At 40.1% G+C, this 20,590-nt stretch overlaps 1 protein-coding gene and 1 long non-coding RNA gene across 5 annotated transcripts in view; one reads left to right on the top strand and one right to left on the bottom strand.

The window, feature by feature from the left end:
• Positions 1–20,590, bottom strand: part of NDRG3 (NDRG family member 3) — an 84,771-nt gene that overhangs the window by 30,502 nt on the left and 33,679 nt on the right. For 3 of the 4 annotated variants that reach the window (XM_059899002.1, XM_059899001.1, XM_059899003.1), the window contains 3 exons: positions 18,671–18,706; positions 2,389–2,494; positions 777–897 (listed from right to left, as the gene is read on the bottom strand). In XM_059899002.1, coding sequence (XP_059754985.1) covers positions 777–897; positions 2,389–2,494; positions 18,671–18,706 — 263 coding nt within the window. The remainder of the gene's footprint in view (positions 1–776; positions 898–2,388; positions 2,495–18,670; positions 18,707–20,590) is intronic. The other variant, XM_059899004.1, reaches the window with a different exon arrangement.
• The window catches only part of LOC132350027 (uncharacterized), a 40,127-nt gene that overhangs the window by 6,206 nt on the left and 13,331 nt on the right, over positions 1–20,590 (top strand). The gene's annotated exons all lie outside the window — the stretch shown is intronic.

Here is a 20,590-nt window from a genome sequence, read left to right as displayed (position 1 = left end):
GTAAAGCGTGCAATGCAGCGTCAAGAATACTGTTTGAGTGCTACGTAAGTGTTAGCTATTATTCTAACACTGCAATGGTCTATTTCACAGCAGTCACTGGCAAAGGCAGCTCTGGAGATGAGTAAAGGGAGAGGGGAAGAATTAGCATTCCACAGTTTGTGCTTTCATTCCTCCTCCAAGGTCTCCTCAATAATTATGCTGTCCAGGGAAGAGTCAGGGAGACTGTGGCTCCACCATGCAAAGCAGGCTTAGGATGAGGCTGAGAGCTCCATGTCCACGTCCAGTTAAATGCACCTCTAGCTGACACGGCAGCTCCTCCAAATAAATGGTTATACTGATATTCAAATTCCTGTCACCAGATTAAAGGTAAGGGTGGGGAGGTGCTCCCAGGAAGCTCAGAGGAATCTGAGTTTGGGCCTAGGTAGTTCGGAGTTTCAGGGAGGGACACAAAAATGACAGATTTAAAATAGATGAGGAAGGAGACAGTTAAAAGACAGTGAGAAGTGGGTGTTCCAGACACTAATGCCTTGTGATTGGCTCCCATTCACGGAGGGCCATTCCTGGATATGGGAAAACATGCAGTTTTCGTGAACAGACTGTACATAACAGTCCTCTCAGAACAAGGAGAGGAAATATGCAGATGGTCGGTTGACAAGTATAACCTGTAGGCTGTGCTGAAACCAGCTTGGAGGGAAGCACACGGCTACTGCTCCCGCTGGAGCTTAGCCGTTTGCTCTCTGAGTGCGTCTTCCAGAAGGTCTTGCTTGTGGTCTTACCCAGCTGGGAAAGAGGGTGCACCTTCCTGCTGGCCTGGGGCATCAACATGACAGACAGCAAAGTGCTGGGTGATCTCCTGCATATCCTCAAAGTTAAAGAATGCATTGAAACAGGATTTATCTGCAAGAGCAAAACACTCATAAGTCACAAGTTCTCCATTTCTCCCCAGTTTTCCTCTACTCAATCAATTCCATATCATCGTCCTCTTTCACCCCCTTTTAATTACTGTTTCACTAAAGTGAAGTGTCTGAATAATCTGTCTGATTCAAGCTGCCCTACAGGCTGACTACCAGACATATCAACAACTTGAAAAGGATAACTAATCCTCAATTCTACAGAATGTCTACAAAGTGGAAACCAATCCTGGTGTTTCACAAAACAATCTTACACCCATAGTACTGTCATTTTTCATGTATCTTATTCCCCTACCTAACAGAGAGATACTGACCATATCCCAAGAGCCTGGCTAAAGTGAGTATCTTAGGCTGCTTACATTCACCACGTGGAAGACTGTCTCTTGGCAAAATTGCTGGGGTGCAGGGAGGGGTTTCTGCTTCAATTTCTACCCTGTTGGTGGAACTGCTTAAATTCCTTCTCATGCTAAAGAGGCAACAAAAGCTCCAGCACTAGACTGTAACCTCAAATGCAGGCCACCTCTGAAAGCCAGAGGAGCGTGAAAGAAAACACATGTACGTAGACTCTGTATGCCTGGGGCTAGGGCCAGAATCTTATATTACCATCTAGAAAAGTCCATTTAAAGTCACTCATATGCTAACACATATATATGGAATCTAAAAAAAAAAAAATTGTTATGAAGAACCTAGGGGCAGGACGGGAATAAAGACAGACCTACTAGAGAATGGACTTGAGGACATAGGGAGGGGGAAGGGTAAGCTGGGACAAAGTGAGAGAGTGGCATGGACATATATACACTACCAAATGTAAAATTGATAGCTAGTGGGAAGCAGCCGCATAGCACAGGGAGATCAGCTCGGTGCTTTGTGACCACCTAGAGGGGTGGGATAGGGAGGGTGGGAGGGAGGGAGATGCAAGAGGGAAGAGATATGGGGATATATGTGTATGTCTAGCTGATTCACTTTGTTATAAAGCAGAAACTAACACACCATTGTAAAGCAATTATACTCCAATAAAGATGTTAAATAATTAATTAATTAATTAAATAAAGTCACTCATGACAGGCTATAATAAGAATACTTTTACTAATTTATTGAAGAGCTCACAACAAAGTTAAGTTCGAACTCTGAATTTTCTAACCCGAAATATGAAAAAACCCAAAGCACAGATTGTTTTTTAAAAAAAACTGATTTCAGTTCTACTTTCTTAACCAGTTCATCATATAATCTTCAGTCCTTTAGCAGATATGACACAAAGTGAGATATAATCCCAGTATCCCCCAAAACGCATTCAACTGCATACTTTCCAGGAACTTTAATTCTGCCATTAACATGTAGCAATGAGGAGGGAAGGTTAAGGCAGAGAGGAGAAAACCTATGGTTTATCAGAATACTGGGGTTTCTTGTGTGTTTTTAAAAAATATACAACGATTATGTATTATAATAAAATAGGGAAGGCATAAAATCAAATACATACGATTGAGGCCAATGTCATGATATGTCAGAATAACTGGTCTGTTTCCCTTCGGTAGGCCTCTTATAGTGACGTGGACCATACCGTGAGTTGTTTCTATATCATGTTCCTGTAACAAGAGAACATAAAGGTCTCAGCAAGGGCAGAATGGACTTCCCAGGTTACTGAAGTTTCACAATACCCAGTTCACTGCTATTTCCCACTAGCTGGGGCAGGACACATCGCTGAATTATAAGCCTACTAGAGAGATGTTATATCATACAGAATATTCCTACTTTTTAATTCCTTCCAGATAAACAAACAAACTAAGGAAAAATATAACTTATCTACAAAGCTCACTTTCTTAAGTGGGGGAAGCCAGGGATCTGTTGAGAATATATTCGTAACCGGGTATGGCGAGGAGATCAGCAAGTTGAGTGAGGAGCCAGGTAAGACCTGGGGAAAGGAAAGTTAAGGAAGCAGAAGATGTGAAGAAGCTGCTGGGTAAAAAGACAGAGGCTTCAGAGCCTCTAAATGCATGTTCAACAACTGATCATTTCAATAGCACCTATGGGTGTATCTGCCTAAAATCTCTCCCCTTCCCTGGGAGCTGCCCTTCTGTGTCATCCATACAGTACAGGAGTGGCTCTTGGCCGCCTTGTCTGTAGACTATAACCTTATGGCCATGGCTCACTGGAGTCAGGTGGGCATTTGGTCCATGCTAGGTCAGCATCCTTCCCTGAGAATTTGTAATTGGGACTAAGAGATTCCATCCTCAGCTTGGTTCTTCTCTTGAAAAGAAAAGTAAACTTGGGAGCTTATAGTAGGCATTTCCACCACTTTAATTCCTGGTTCCGGCTGTGTGTGCTGTTAAGTTCTGAGACATCCCTGGATTGCCTCTGGTTTAAGCTATTTGGGTGGGTTTGTTCCCTGCATCCTAAAGGGTCCTAACCAAGGCAATGAGTAAAATTTAAGATGCAGCCAGAGCAGAGCTCAGGAACTGAATAAAGCTAGAACAAGATGCAATCAGAGCTACTGGGACCAGCACTAAGAGTGGTTGGGTAGAAAAGAAAGAGACTCTAGAAAAAGTAACTGAGATTATTCTAGTCTTCTTCAACATCTAATTTCTTAAAAATGAATTACCACACCTAGCCTAGTGAATTTTTGCTGACAAAGTCCGTACCTATCTCAGGAAGTCTTACAGTAGCTGAGACAAAATAACTCTGTCAATAAGAATCCCAACAAAGGCAAAGCACTTCCAACTTAACTTCCTATCTAATAATGAACCTCATCAGAGCCTTGGTTTCTTCTCTCATGTGGGGCACAGAACAATCTTACACTAATTGAACATCAGTATATCTCAAATCATGGGCTGCAAGCTAGAGCAGGTATCTCTCTAGCAAATCAAACCACAAGTGACTCAATATTTCTGCTATTCTCTATTACTGCTTGCTACATCCTCTTCAAAGGCTTGAAAAGGGGGAATAAGAAATGAAGGAGAGAATCAGGTACTGTGAACTGGCTATGAAATGAAGTACAGGGTTTGGATGGGAGGAATATAAAGACAGAAATTCCTGTTGCTGTATGAGCATTTCTCACGTGGTAACGTCACTTATTGAGGAACCCCCTCCACCACCATCGTCAGGCTCATTCCCTAAACAACTACATATCTACTGAACCCCTACTACCAGACCCTGGACTGAGCTCTGGGCACAAAACAGTGAACAAGAGAGATGTGATCCCTGCTCTCACAGAGATTACGTTCTACACAGGGAGGCCGACAATAAACACACAAACCAACCAACCCATAACAATAGCCTGTGATCAGTGCTGTGAATGAAAGAAATAAATAGGATGCTGTGATGGAAAATTGAAGAGGAAGACGTTAACTCTACTAGCAGTCAGGAAAGTGCAAATTAAATGAGATGTAATTTCATACATACCAGAATGGCAAAAATTTTTAAGTCAGATAATGCCAAGTGTTGGCCAAGATGTAGAGAAATAAGAACTTTCATACACTACTGGTAGGCATGTAACCTGGAACGACTTCTCTGGAGAAAAATTTGGTAATTTCTAGTAAAGTTAAGAGGTGTCTACCCTACAGCAATTTTACTTTTAGGTCTAATCTAAAGCGATTCTCAAACACACTCACACAGACAAAAAGATATGTGCAGATATATATACATATATACATATACACTGAAGCCTTATTTATAATGTCAAAAAATTGAAAGTAGTCTAATTAGTCATCAATAAGGAAACTGATAAATTATGACATTCGTATAATGAGATGCAGACAAAAATGAATGAACTAGAACTATAAGCATTAATACACAGAGAAAATCTTGAAAAAATATATATATATTTATTTATTTAGTTAGTTGCGCCAGGTCTAGTTGTGGCATGCGAACTCTTAGTTGCGGCATGCATGTGGGATCTAGTTCCCTGACCAGGGATCGAACCCAGGCCCCTGCATTGGGAGCTCGGAATCTTAATCACTGCTCCAGCAGGGAAGTCCCTACATACATATATTTAAAGTATAAAAACTTGGAGAAGGAATGTACACTAAATTTAGGACTTGATTCCTTCTGGGAGGTGATATATTCCGAAAATGAACTTAAGGAGGCTTTGATCTCTCTCATGTTTCACTTCTTGAGAGAAAGAAAGAATAAAGAGGGAGACAGGGAGAAACCAGCCCCTGCCAGATGAGTGACAATACAGGAGAACCCAAATTGAAGAGAATGCGCAACCATCTGTCATCTTGACAGTCTAGTTGCTGGAGCCTTCCTGTGTCATATCTAAGCCTTCAGTAGAGTCTTGCATAAATATCCTGGCTTGGTCTCAGCTGTGCTACTGAGAACTGAGGGAAAAGAACGATTTACACTTTGGCCCTAGGGTTAGCAGGACCTCCTAAGACCTGGTAATTGATGGGGATAGTGTGTGCAGGAAAAGGGAGGGTGCCAAGAGGAGGGTGGGGGATAGTGAGCTGTCAGGGAAGTTCAGAAGGATGATGAAAAGGGAAATAAAACAGATGGGGCAAAAGAGAACACATTTAAAAAGCAGACGAGGCAACAGGGCAAAGTAACTTACTTTGTCATCATTTCATAATCTGGACGAAATTCAGAGTTAAAATTGGCTTACAAAATTTCAACTTTTTAGGGAGATCTTAGCCCCTACCTCCCCATAATATGCCCTCAAATTGTGTAGCGACCAAAGTATCAAAAGGCCAAGAGTACTGAGCCCTATCTGTCAATCTTGTTGCCCTATTTGGAGCAACCCTTGGTTGTCAGTATCTCTTATGGTTTCTCTTCATTTTCAAAGTAATATGAAAAAAAAGGAGACACTCACATCCATGTGGATTTGTAAATATATCCTTTGTGACCTTATATGTGAATGGCTTGAACAAGTCTCCATCTGGAGATGAGTGCGCAGAGACCTTGGCTATGGAGCTGATTCAATGGTCGGGCCACTGCAGGGGTGATGCTGCTGCCACCCTTCTGCTTTAGCCAACTACCAGCTGCTGCACAGGCTGTTTCTCCAGTTACCTCACCCTTCACCCCAGCATTCTAGAGGGTGTGACTGCACAATGAAAGTGTCCAATAGGCTCTGGTCATAGAGCTTTCCCAGCACTCTCTGATTACTTACCACCTCCAACACTATGCACTTTTAAAACATGATCCTTTATTCTCCAGGCTTATAAAACCACCTGAAATCATATCGGTCCACAACATACTTCTCCATCTTAGACTGCCTCTCCCTCTTAATCAAAGATGTAGTAGAGAGATTAGGATATTACCATTAATTGATAATAATCAGTGTTCACCTTTTTTTCTGAGTCCTTTTCCTTCTGCTAAATGTGCAATCACCAGAGTTATTACACAATCTGACTTGTCATACCTCTCTGAACTTAGTTAAATTTTGATCACGTCATGTCTATTAGTGCTTCTTCCTCTCCCTGGCCAGTCTGAAACAGTTTAGGTAAACTTGGAGGACAACATACTCTTGGAAATGTCAACATTCTTATTAGTATGAGTTTTATTCTGTTTCTAATAAGCAAGCTACTGTATGAGCCTTGGGCATAGTTTTTGTTATTTATTACATAGGAAATTTTAATATAATGCCCCCACTGCCTTACCCCTGTGTAGTGGTATAAAGTTCATTTGCATGACTTCATTTAATCCCATAGTAAAAGAATCTGCCTCCACAATTACTCAGCCTTTCTGCCTATGTGTAAATCACATTTTCCTTCTTAAAGTTCTATAATACATTCTCCCTGACTCTAGCTTCAGCTCTCTCCCCTCTTACCTCTTAGATCTTTCAGCCTGGTTCAATCAATATTCTTTGAGACATCGACTTTTCCTTTTCAACTACCCACACTCTCAGACTTCCTACAAATCATGCTCTTCATTTGAAAGCTTCTTTTGCAATATGTCAACATAAAATCTATCTTTTCCTATCTGTCTTTTCAAAGCCAACTCCAATATCTTCTTCACACAGCCTTAGCTAACAATGAGGAGAAAAAGAGTGAATGACTATTTAACCCACATGCAACAGCCCAGAACACCTTCAGAACATGGACTCTCTAGTCCAGGTAGGAAGGGGTCCAGGTTTGGCCAATTCAGACACCCCAGTCTCTGGCCAGAGTGAGCAGTCCAGGGAAATGCATGTGACCCCCACACATGTGACCCATACTAAGCCAATAAGACTCCTCCCCTAGCCTTTTCCCTCAAGTTACAGGTAAAGATCTCTTCTCTTAGCAGTGAGGCTGCTAAGCTGGAAGGATGTGAATTTTGGGCAGTTGGCAGCTGTCATGCCCATGCTATGACAGAGCTTGTCAGAGAAATAAACCCTCTAGTGACAAGGGAAAAGGGAACTGAGATTGGGGGTGGTGATAAAAGGCCTCAGCTTTTTCTATAAGATTCTTTTTTTCTCCCCAAATGAGAATAAAGTCACCTCTATCCTTAGTACTTAATCAATCTCCCCCTTACCCCCCACCCCCCCCAAAAAAACCCCAACAAAATCAAACCAAAAGGGGAGACTGATTCAAGATGGCGGAGTAGAAGGACATGCTCTCACTACCTCTTTCGAGAACACCGGAATCATAACTAACTGCTGAACAATCATCGACAGGAAGACACTGGAACTCACCAAAAAAGATACCCCACATGCAAAGACAAAGGAGAAGCCGCAATGAGACAGTAGGAGGGGCGCTATCACAATAAAATCGGATCCCATAACTGCTGGGTGGGTGACTCACAAACTGGAGAACACTTATACCACAGAAGTCCACCCACTGGAGTGAAGGTTCTGAGCCACACATCAGGCTTCCCAACCTGGGGGTCTGGCAACGGGAGGAGGAATTCCTAGAGAATCAGACTTTGAAGGCTAGCGGGATTTGACTGCAGGACTTTGACAGGACTGGCGGAAACAGAGACTCCACTCTTGGAGGGCACACACAAAGTAGTGTGCGCATCAGGACCCAGGGGAAGGAGCAGTGAGACTGAACCAGACTGAACCAGACCCACCTGCTAGTGTTGGAGGTACTCCTGCAGAGACGGGGAGCGGCTGTGGCTCACCAAGGGACAGGGACACTGGCAGCAGAAGTTCTGGGAAGTACTCCTTGGCGTGAGCCCTCCCAGAGTCTGTCATTAGCCCCACCAAAGAGCCCGGGTAGGCTCCAGTGTTGGGTCGCCTAGGCCAAACAACCAACAGGGAGGGAACCCAGCCCCACGCATCAGCAGACAAGTGGATTAAAGTTTTACTGAGTTCTGCCCACCAGAGCAGCAGCCAGCTCTACCCACCACCAGTCCCTCCTATCAGAAAACTTCCACAAGCCTCTTAGATAGTCTCATCCACCAGAGGGCAGACAGCAGAAGCAAGAAGAACTACAATCCTGCAGCCTGTGGAACAAAAACCACATTCACAGAAAGACAGACAAGATGAAAAGCCAGAGGGCTATGTACCAGATGAAGGAACAAGATAAAACCCCAGGAAAAACAACTAAATGAAATGGAGATAGGCAGTCTTCCAGAAAAAGAATTCAGAATAATGATAGTGAAGATGATCCAGGACCTCGGAAAAAGAACGGAGGCAAAGATAGAGAAGGTGCAAGAAATGCTAAACAAAGACCTAGAAGAGTTAAAGAACAAAAAAACAGAGGTGAACAATACAATAACTGAAATGAAAAATACACGAGAAGGAATCAATAGCAGCATAACTGAGGCAGAAGAACGGATAAGTGACCTGGAAGACAGAATGGTGGAATTCACTGTTGCGGAACAGAATAAAGAAAAAAGAATGAAAAGAAATGAAGACAGCCTAAGAGACCTCTGGGACAACATTAAACGCAACAACATTCGCATTATAGGGGCCCCAGAAGAAGAGAGAGAGAAAGGACCCGAGAAAATATTTGAAGAGATTATAGTTGAAAACTTCCCTAACATGGGAAGGGAAACAGCCACCCAAGTCTAGGAAGCACAGAGAGTCCCATACAGGATAAACCCAAGGAGAAACATGCCGAGACACACAGTAATCAAATTGGCAAAAATTAAAGACAAAGAAAAATTATTGAAAGCAGCAAGGGAAAAACGACAAATACATACAAGGGAACTCCCATAAGGTTAACAGCTGACTTCTCAGCAGAAACTCTACAAGCCAGAAGGGAGTGGCATGATATACTTCAAGTGATGAAAGGGAAGAATGTACAACCAAGATTACTCTACCCGGCAAGGATCTCATTCAGATTCGATGGAGAAATCAAAAGCTTTACAGACGAGCAAAAGCTAAGAGAATTCAGTACCACCAAACCAGCTCTACAAAAAATGCTAAAGGAACCTCCCTAAGTGGGAAACACAAGAGAAGAAAAGGACCTACAAAAACAAACCCAAAACAATTAAGAAAATGGTCATAGGAACATACATATTCATAATTACCTTAAACGTGAATGGATTAAATGCTCCAACCAAAAGACACAGGCTTGCTGAATGGATACAAACACAAGACCCATATATATGCTGTCTACAAGAGACCCACTTCAGACCTAGGGACACATACAGACTAAAAGTGAGGGGATGGAAAAAGATATTCCATGCAAATGGAAACCAAAAGAAAGCTGGAGTAGCAATACTCATATGAGATAAAATAGACTTTAAAATTAAGAATGTTACAAGAGACAAGGAAGGACACCACAAAATGATCAAGGGATCAGTCCAAGAAGAAGATATAACAATTATAAATATATATGCACTCAACATAGGAGCACCTCAATACATAAGGCAACTGCTAACAGCTATAAAAGAGGGAATCAACAGTAACACAATAATAGTGGGGGACTTTAACACCTCACTTACACCAATGGACGGATCATCCAAACAGAAAATTAATAAGGAAACACAAGCTTTAAATGACACAATAGTTTAGATAGATTTAATTGATATTTATAGGACATTCCAACCAAAAACAGCAGATTACACTTTCTTCTCAAGTGCGCAGGGAACATTCTCCAGGATAGATCACATCTTGGGTCACAAATCAAGCCTCAGTAAATTTAAGAAAACTGAAATCATATCAAGCATCTTTTCTGACCACAACGCTATGAGATTAGAAATCAATTACAGGGATAAAAATGTAAAAAACACAAACACATGGAGGCTAAACAATACATTACTAAATAACCCAGAGATCACTGAAGAAATCAAAGAGGAAATCAAAAAATACCTAGAGACAAATGACAATGAAAACACGATGATCCAAAACCTATGGGATGCAGCAAAAGCAGTTCTAAGAGGGAAGTTTATAGCTATACAAGCCTACCTCAAGAAACAAGAAAAATCTCAAATAAACAATCTAACGTTACACCTAAAGGAACTGGAGAAAGAAGAACACACAAAACCCAAAGTTAGCAGAAGGAAAGAAATCATAAAGATCAGAGCAGAAATAAATGAAATAGAAACAAAGAAAACAACAGCAAAGATCAATAAAACTAAAAGCTGGTTCTTTGAGAAGAGAAACAAAATTGATAAACCATTAGCCAGACTCATCAAGAAAAAGAGGGAGAGGACTCAAATCAATAAAATTAGAAATGAAAAAGGAGCAGTTACAACAGACACTGTAGAAATACAAAGCATCCTAAGAGACTACTACGAGCAACTCTATGCCAATAATATGGACAACCTGGAAGAAATGGACAAATTCTTAGAAAGGTATAACCTTCCAAGACTGAACCAGGAAGAAACAGAAAATATAAACAGACCAATCACAAGTAATGAAATTGAAACTGTGATTAAAAATCTTCCAACAAACAAGAGTCCAGGACCAGATGGCTTCACAGGTGAATTCTATCAAACATTTAGAGAAGAGCTAACACCCATCCTTCTCAAACTCTTCCAAAAAATTGCAGAGGAAGGAAAACTCCCAAACTCATTCTGAGGCCACCATCCCACTGATACCAGAACCAGAAAAAGATACTACAGAAAAAGAAAATTACAAACCAATATCACTGATGAATAGAGATGCAAAAATCCTCAACAAAATAATAACAAACAGAATCCAACAACACATTAAAAGGATCATACCCCATGATCAAGTGGGATTTATCCCAAGGATGCAAGGATTCTTCAATATACACAAATCAATCAATGTGATACACCATATTAACAAATTGAAGGATAAAAAGCATATGATCATCTCAATAGATGCAGAAAAAGCTTTTGACAAAATTCAACACCCATTTATGATAAAAACTCTCCCGAAAGTGGGCATAGAGGGAACCTACCTCAACATAATAAAGGCCATATACAACAAACCCACAGCAAACATCTTTCTCAATGGTGAAACACTGAAAGCATTTCCTCTAAGATCAGGAATGAGACAAGGATGTCCACTCTCACCACTATTATTCAACATAGTTTTGGAAGTCCTAGCCACGGCAATCAGAGAAGAAAAAGAAATAAAAGGAATATAAATTGGAAAAGAAGAAGTAAAACTGTCACTGTTTGCAGATGACATGATACTATACATAGAGAATCCTAAAAATGCCACCAGAAAACTACTAGAGCTCATCAATGAATTTGGTAAAGTTGCAGGATACAAAATTAATGCACAGAAATCTCTTGCATTCCTATACACTAATGATGAAAAATCTGAAAGAGAAATTAAGGAAACACTCCCATTTACCATTGCAACAAAAAGAATAAAATACCTAGGAATAAACCTACCTAGGGATGCAAAAGACCTTATGCAGAAAACTATAAGACACTGATGAAAGAAATTAAAGATGATACCAACAGATGGAGAGATATACCATGTTCTTGGATTGGAAGAATCAACATTGTGAAAATGACTATACTATGCAAAGCAATCTACAGATTCAGTGCAATCCCTATCAAATTACAAATGGCATTTTTTACAGGACTAGAACAAAAAATCTTAAAATTTGTATGGAGACACAAAAGACCCTGAATAGCCAAAGCAGTCTTGAGGGAAAAAAAATGGAGCTGGAGGAATCAGACTCCCTGACTTCAGACTATACTACAAAGCTACAGTCATCAAGACAATGGGGTACTGGCTCAAAAACAGACAATATAGATCAATGAAACAGGATAGAAAGCCCAGAGATAAACCCACGCACCTATGGTCAACTAATCTATGACAAAGGAGGTGAGGATATACAATGGAGAAAAGACAGTCTCTTCAATAAGTGGTGCTGAGAAAACTGGACAGCTACATGTAAAAAATGAAGTTAGAACACTCCCTAACACCATACACAAAAATAAACTCAAAATGGATTAGAGACCTAAATGTAAGACCGGGCACTATAGAACTCTTAGAGGAAAACAAAGGAAGAACACTCTTTGACATAAATCACAGCAAGATATTTTTTGATCCACCTCCTAGAGTAATGGAAATAAAAACAAAAGTAAACAAATGGGACCTAATGAAACTTCAAAGCTTTTGCACAGCAAAGGAAACCATAAACAAGACAAAAAGACAACCCTCAGAACAGGAGAAAATATTTGCAAAAGAATCAGTGGACAAAGGATTAAACTCCAAAATATATAAACAGCCCATGCAGCTCAATATTTAAAAAACAAACAACCAAATCCAAAAATGGGCCGAAGACCTAAATAGACATTTCTCTAAAGAAGACATACAGATGGCCAAGAACACATGAAAAGCTGCTCAACATCACTAACTATTAGAGAAATGCAAATCAAAACTACAATGAGGTATCACCTCACACCAGTTAGAATGGGCATCAACAGAAAATCTACAAACAGCAAATGCTGGAGAGGGTGTGGAGTAAAGGGAACCCTCTTGCACTGTTGGTGGGAATGTAAATTGATACAGCCACTATGGAGAACAGTATGGAGGTTCCTTAAAAAACTAAAAATAGAATTACCGTATGACCCAGCAATCCCACTACTGGGCATATACCCAGAGAAAACCATAATTCAAAAAGACACATGGACCCCAATGTTCACTGCAGTACTATTTACAATAACCAGGTCATGGAAGCAACCTAAATGCCCATCGACAGACGAATGGATAAAGATGTGGTACATATATACAATGGAATATTACTCAGCCATTAAAAGGAACGAAATTGGGTCATTTGTAGAGACGTGGATGCATCTAGAGACTGTCATACAGAGTGAAGTAAGTCAGAAAGAGAAAAACAAATATCATATATTAAAGCACATATGTGGAACCTAGAAAATGGTACAGATGAACTGGTTTGTAGAGCAGAAATTGAGACACAGAAGTAGAGAAAAAAACGTATGGGGGCTTCCCTGGTGGCACAGTGGTTGAGAGTCTGCCTGCCAATGCAGGGGACACGGGTTCGAGCCCTGGTCTGGGAAGATCCCACATGTCACGGAGCAACAAAGCCTGTGAGCCACAACTACTGAGCTTGCACGTCTGGAGCCTGTGCTCCACAACAAGAGAGACCGCGACAGTGAGAGGCCCGCGCACCGCGATGAAGAGTGGCCCCCGCTCACCGCAACTAGAGAAAGCCCGTGCACAGAAACGAAGACCCAACACAGCCAAAAATAAATAAATAAGTAAATTAATTAAAAAAAAATAAACGTGTGGACACCAAGAGGGGAAAGTGGCGGGGGGTGGTGGCGGTGGTATGATGAACTGGGCGATTGGGAATGACGTGTATACACTGATGTGTATAAAATGGATAACTAATAAGAAAATAAATAAATAAATAACAGTTAAAAAAAAAAGAAAAAAAAATCCAAAAGGGGATGGGTATGCATCTCAAGGGGAGGACCTGTGAACAAAGGCCATCAGAAAGGAAAAGCACAAAGCAGAAGGATGGGTAGGTCAGCAATAATTCTAGTTTTCCTGGGAGTGGGTGGAATGTACAATGGGAAGCAGTGGGACAACAGGCTGAAAGGGGGACTGAGGCCACAATCACATCCTTCAAGGCAAGGGGAGAAGCGTGGAACTGGTCAAGCTCTCTAACAGACTGCAGCAGGTGGCTGAATCCCAGATGTCTCCAAACACCTCTTTTCTGTGGAAGGCACTTTCAGTTATTTACTTCACTGAATTCTTATTTTGTAATAGTGCCCATTCACCAAGTGACCTGCAAGAGTTTAAAGGTGTTTATACCCCTTTAGAAGAGGCAGTCACATACATACATTTGAACTGTGGTACTAAAAACCAGTCCTCACAGTAGAGTTCTATAAATCAGTCCTCTTAAGAGCTACTGCAATTAAACAGCCAGCATGAAATTATCCAGCCCTTGGCCAGGCCTGGAGTTCTTATCCTAGGAGCAAGAACTCCATTCTTGTGAGTTCACTCCATCATCAGCATCTTCTACAGGAATGATATATTGTGGCAGACAGCAGCTTTTCACTTTCCATTAATATTTCTTGAGTACCCTTCTGGTGGAAGTGGAAGGCAATTTGACAAGATATGCCAAGAGCCTTAAATGTGTTCATTCCAAGAATCCATCTAAGGAAATAATCCAACGTGTATGTAAAATTTATGCACAAAAATGTTCAGTGAACTGAACATATTATAAGCAATCTAATTTCCAAAAATAATGGAATAGTTAAGTCATGGGATAGCCATATGATGAAATAACAGGCAGCCATTAGAGATTTTTTTTTTTTTTTGGCTGCGCCACGTGGCTTGCAGGATCTTAGTTCCCTGACCAGGGATTGAACCTGGGCCTCGGCAGTTAAAGCACCAAGTCCTAACCACTGGACCACCAGGGAATTCCCCATTAGAGATTATTTTTATGAGAGTTTTAAAATGACACGTAAATGAGATTGTGTTCTAATATTAAGTCAGAAAAGGAGATACATAATTTTACATCCAGGGTGACCAATTATATAAACTTTAAAAATTATATTTTAGAAAATAATATACAGGGACTTCCCTGGTGGTCCAGTGGGTAAAACTCCATGCTTCCAGTGCAGGGGGCCTGGGTTCGATCCCTGGTCGGGGAACTAGATTCCGTCTGCATGCTGCAACTAAGAGTCTGCATGCCACAACCAAAAAGCCCGCCTGTCGCTAAAAAAAAAAAAAAAAAAAAAAAATCCCTTGTGCGGCAACTAAGTCCCGGCACAGCCAAAATAAAAATAAATAAATAATATAAATAAATAAATAATACACACAGACATACATCTCAACACTGAACACATTAACATGGTTGCCCCTGGGTTTTAGGACTGTGAGCTTTTCTCTAGCTACTTTATAATTCTCTGTGCTCTCCAAATATTCAACTATGAGCACGTACTCTTTTGATAACCAGAATATAAAAGTAAATACTGGAAAGAAATATAATAAAATACGGTTATCCCTAGGGAACAGGATTATAGGAAACCTTTATTTTCATACTTTTCTTCATTTTCTAAATTTGATTATACACAAGTGTTATTTTTTAACATATTTACTCATGTGATATACACACATTAAATACTACACGTGAAGTTTTAGAAACATGTGAGAAATAACAATGATGATATTTATACAAACATAGTGATCACAAGTTCATAAGTGTGTGTGCGTGTGGAGAAGCACTGGAAATGTCCATGGAGAGAGCTGTGTGAAAATTAAAAGCAGTTTTGTGTACTTTTTAACAAAAGTAAACATTGGTCTCCCCGCAATATTTTATCATGAAAACGTTCAACCATATGCCTAAGTTGAAATACCTTACAGTGAACATCTGTATACCCACCACCTGAACTCTACCATTAACATTTTACTATAGTTAATTATCATGCATCTATCCATCTTATTAATCCATCTTTTTTTTTAAAGTTGAGGTACCGCTGATTTACAGTATTATATTAGTTTCAGGTGTACAACACAGTGATCCAAAAGTTTTACGGATTATACTTCATTTAAAGTTTTTATAAAATATTGGCTATATTTCCTATGCTGTACAATATATCCTTGTAACATTTATCTATATATAGTAGTTTGTACCTCTTAATCCCCCGGTATAATTATTTTTTAAAGCAATATATCACAAACACAAAAAAGCTATATAGCATTGTCTCAGCTCTAATTCCAAATTTTTAAACACTCTCATAAGTAGAAGAAAATTAAGCAGCACTGAAGTAGATAAATGGACAATAAGCCTGCTGATTCATTGTTTCAACTGGCAATAGGTTTTCTCCTTTTACAGCAATTCTAAGCATGTCACCTCTAAGCACCCCTCCCCTCATTACTCTTATATCCCAATATAACTGCTTTTGGCCTCAGGGGAGCTATATAGCAATGAAGTCACTAGGACAATCAAAGAACCAAGAGAAATGGTACAATTTTAATTATATTTTCAATTATTGGGGGGAAAAAAAGCATGTAGGTGATTAGTAAAGGAAACAGAGGGGGAAAAGGCAGTTCAGACTGAAGTTATGATCTCTCATGGTTGTGATGTTAAGATAACTTCCTGGAATATCATCAAACATTCCTTAAAGATTTCTCTGAGGCAAGACAGAGACCAGAAGGAAGCCCAGATTAACTGGCCTCAGTTAGCCCCGTGCCACATTTATGCTAATGAACAACACCAATGTCAAGGCTGAATGCCTTTCCATTAAGTGACAAAGCCAGTGGGTGGCTTTAAATTTGTTCTGCTTTGTCTCCTAAGAAGGTCCAGTGGTCTCCGGGAAGCCTTCAGGCCAACTGGGCCACTCTAGATGTCTCACAGCACAGTTCCTACTTCCTAGGGCTTCTATCACCTGTCGCTAGACTCCTGACCCAGATGCCCCCAGTCTCCAGAACACCACATAAACCTTTAACAAAGAGACAGATGAGAATGAAGAGCATTCATGAGTGTTGAGAGAAGAAAAAAAGAAGGGCCTGTGATATTTTCTTCTTTAGAACACAGAGAACCTACACATTCATAACCAGTAACAGACATGTGACAAACATTTGCCATCATTCTATTTGTATCAGAACTGAACTAAAAGTTATATTTAATGAGGCCAGAACATGTTAATATATTAGAGCTTCACTCAAAACATCAAGAATTTTTGCCAGACTATTTTCAAGCCTTTATATTAAAAAGTGATTGATAATTATATCTCTAAAACTCAATTTCATTTATATCTAAGTATGTTTATGTGTGAAAAAAAAATCCTGAAGTATATATACCAAAATACTAACACTGGTGAAATAACAAGTGATTTTTATTTTTTTGCTTTTTGGTATTTTCTTATCTATTTTGCAATAAGCACATAATTTTTTAATATTCCATTTTTTTTAAGGGGGGGTGCTCAATTTGATGAAAATAAATGCTTCCACACTTTTAGGTAGGAATATATATACTATTTCTGGAATTCCTCACCTTGAATTTTACTGTCACCCTCTCTCAAATGATCTCCTTCTAGGTAAATTATATCAAATATTAACAGCAATCAAGTTAAACTGGTTCAACCTAGGATCCAAACCATAACTGAAGTTAGATCAAATTAAAGACAACTAACCCCAAACTTGATTGCCACCATTCACCAAAAAATAATATGACTTCTTGTTTTTGAGTAAGGGTCTATAGCAAATGTTTCCCTAACAGCACCTGGCTGATTATGTTGTATATGTAAGTATACCAAATAGTCACACCAAGAGGTGTTTGGCACTGGGATTAAAAAGTCTGTAACAAGGAGCCTGCCCCTTCTAAAGTGAGTCTCAGTCTTATTTGTCCTGCCAAGGAACCTCAGCTCTCAACTCCTTGCCACATCTCAGCTCTGGACATTCCCAAGTGAGAAAGAATGGGCAATGGATTCAGGACAAAGGGGGTTTTTCAACTCCAATTCCACCCAATGGCAAGTTATGAAATGTGATTCTCAATTTCCTCATCTGTAATAAAAACCACCTAATGATATTGCTCCAAGCACTAGAGATGATGTATGTTTAGTATCTATAGTAGGTACCCAATAAATTATTATGATATAACTGGTTTGCCTATGAGACAAATATTAGTTCTTCCTTTTGATTCTAATGCTATATGGAGAGATTCCACTGTACTTAACTTAATATATCTGAAAATAACTATCTGCCTGTGGGTATACAAGTTGGGTGAATCCTGGACACGAGGAAGTTGGCTTCCCTGCACCTTCCTTTCCTGCCTAGTACCCTCTGAGTCTACTTCATGTTGCCTCTGATAGCCACTCTTATGACATCTACCCCAAAAGTAGGAGAGTCAGGCTGCACGGGCTTATAAGGTTCCCATTTCCATACTCCTTCCTCCCATTTCTTTCAGGGCCAGGCAACAGATAAAGTAGGAAGGTGGAGGGAGGGTTGCTGGTTCACTTTATTGATTTTCAAATTGGCAATAGAGCTATAGGCAAAAACAGACTAAGACAAACAATATCATTTAGGAAAATACTAATGAGCCAGGATGAATTTTGCGTTTCCAAAGATAAAGCCAAGAGATATCTGCATTTTATGTTAATAACACTTAATGTGTCTTTTTCTTTTAGGAAAAGATTTTGTTGTTGGTTAAGTCTCACCTCAAATTGCCCCTCTCCCGCCTTCTCTGCAGTGAGGTGACAACCATTTGACACCTGTGACTAGGGTTTCCAATATCATTTGAGGAAAGGAGATCTTAATTACAAAGAGAAAGCTCCACCCAATAACCTACAACCACAGAACAGGTACCTGGCAGGCAATTTTTGAACACAATAGCAAATCATTTTAAATAAACTTGATCCAATGACCAAAAGAACATGAAGGAGTCATGATTAGCTACGAAGAGAGATCCACCTCTATAACACCACCAGCACAGGGAGGGAAGCACTGCAGAGATCCTGTACACAGCCCTCCTTGGTGTTTGTACAGTCCTTACCTGACAGTCAAAGTCCTGGAAGTTTCGTGTACCATTCTGTCAACAGAAGGCAGAAAACACAGTCAGTTTCCCCATGTGGCTTCCCCAAATGTGCAGCAAATTCAGTTCACAGTGAAAGCAGTGCATGTGCAGCCTCTTGGTTGCCGTAAAACTCAAATGGTTCTCATCAATAGGCTTCAGAGGAGGCCGGGTGGGTTCCTAACGTGTGTTAGTAAAAGGTGAGCCTTTAGAGGTGGGGTTACACTTTGGCAGGCTTCCTGTGAAGATGAAGGAAAGGAGCCTGGTTTCCCAGTAAAGCCTGTAACTTCTTGTCTCCCTACCTAAAGAGAGCAGTGAGAGAGAGTAAAACATGGATCAGAGTCTGAGAGCACATTCACAACCCACACGGGAGGTACCTGGGAGGAAAGGAGCTAGAGGCCAACCCTGAGACGTGCAAAGGAAGGCAGGAGCCAGAGTGCCCGGGACAAGGAAGCAAAGAAAGGATTAAGAAGAGAACAAAGATATAGGTGGATAAGAAATGGAAGATCTGAAATTTAACAAGCAAGAAAGGCAGTGTCATTGAAGGAGGGAAAGAATGATAAAACAGGGTTCCTAATACACTGGTATATCCCAGGAAACTGCTAATAGGAAAAAGGACAAATCATTGAATCGTTTAAAAAGTAAAACACAGTCAAAAGATCCAAGGAGAATTCACCAAGCTTCTAAAAAGAGATTGTATCATAGTAATGTCTGATTGCCAAGAAAAAAAAAAATCAATGGCAATGACTCAGAGGCATTTTTGTAGCATTTCAGATGCCAGAGTTGCAAGAGTATGACATAAGAGTATAAAAAGGGTAATGAGTGATGTGTTTGGGAGGAAAAGAAAACCTTCTGACTTGATTTTTCATAAAGTAAAAGCTCCTGCCCAGAAAAAATACCCTCTCATTATTTAGAAACTGTGTTATATCTGTCTACAACAGCTTCCAGAAGGTGTGGAGCTATAATAATTATCAGCACCTTCCCCAAAGCTGCCCCTCCGGAGAAGATCAAGAAATCTGATGCCAAGGGAGTACTAAGCAATCCCATCCCCCTTCAAGAAGATCCTCTTAGAAACAGTTCTGTATCCTACCACCTTATTTCTGTAAAGGTGGCAGTAAAGTCACAATAGATTACCAATCACAGAGAGACTGTAGATGACACAGAGGACAGAGAGTGGTGGAGGCAGCCGGTCTGAGGTATTAGTCCTGGCATGAAGCCAAGTTCACAAAGTAAAGTCTGATGCAGTCACAGTGTGGAAAGACAACTAAGATGCCACGTAGATGGGACTGGGTAGCACATTTCCAAGGAATGCCGCCCTTGGTAAAAAGGATCACAGAGTTCCCTAGTTCCCCACTAGCCCCATAAAATTCCTGAGAACTCCTTCAGAGAAGTCATTGTGTTTAACATCTAGTTAGACGATGAGAAGCAGGAGGAAGGGCCCTCTCAGGGACTAGGGTAGATCGTTGTAGTAGGATATAAATGACCAGCCAGTGAGCCCCTGATCTCTGATTCAACTCGCACCTTCCACCACATACAGCACAGGGCCGGGTATAAGTTAATATATATTTATAAAATGAATACGCCAATATAACAAAATTAAATGCTGAAATAGTTCTGTTAAGACTTTGGGTCGAAAACAACAAAAAATTCCACTGCATTCCAGTTTAAGACATGATACGGTTATTAAATGATAATAAAGTAGGCTACAGAATGGTCTTCAAAGTTTGACCTCATCTACATTAAAATATGCACGAAAAAAGACTAGAAGAAAAATACCAAAACGTTAACAATAGCAGTTGTTTCTAAATAGACAGATTATGGATGATTATAATTTTTTTTATACTTTTCTACAATGAGCATATACTTCACCTTTCGTAATTAAAAAATTAGAAAAAAAGGATT

This window comes from Balaenoptera ricei, chromosome 15 (assembly GCF_028023285.1).
Source record: "Balaenoptera ricei isolate mBalRic1 chromosome 15, mBalRic1.hap2, whole genome shotgun sequence".
Classification (NCBI taxonomy): Eukaryota; Metazoa; Chordata; class Mammalia; order Artiodactyla; family Balaenopteridae; genus Balaenoptera; species Balaenoptera ricei.
The sequence above is the reverse complement of the archived record's forward strand: the minus strand, read 5'-3'. Positions and strand labels throughout refer to the sequence as shown.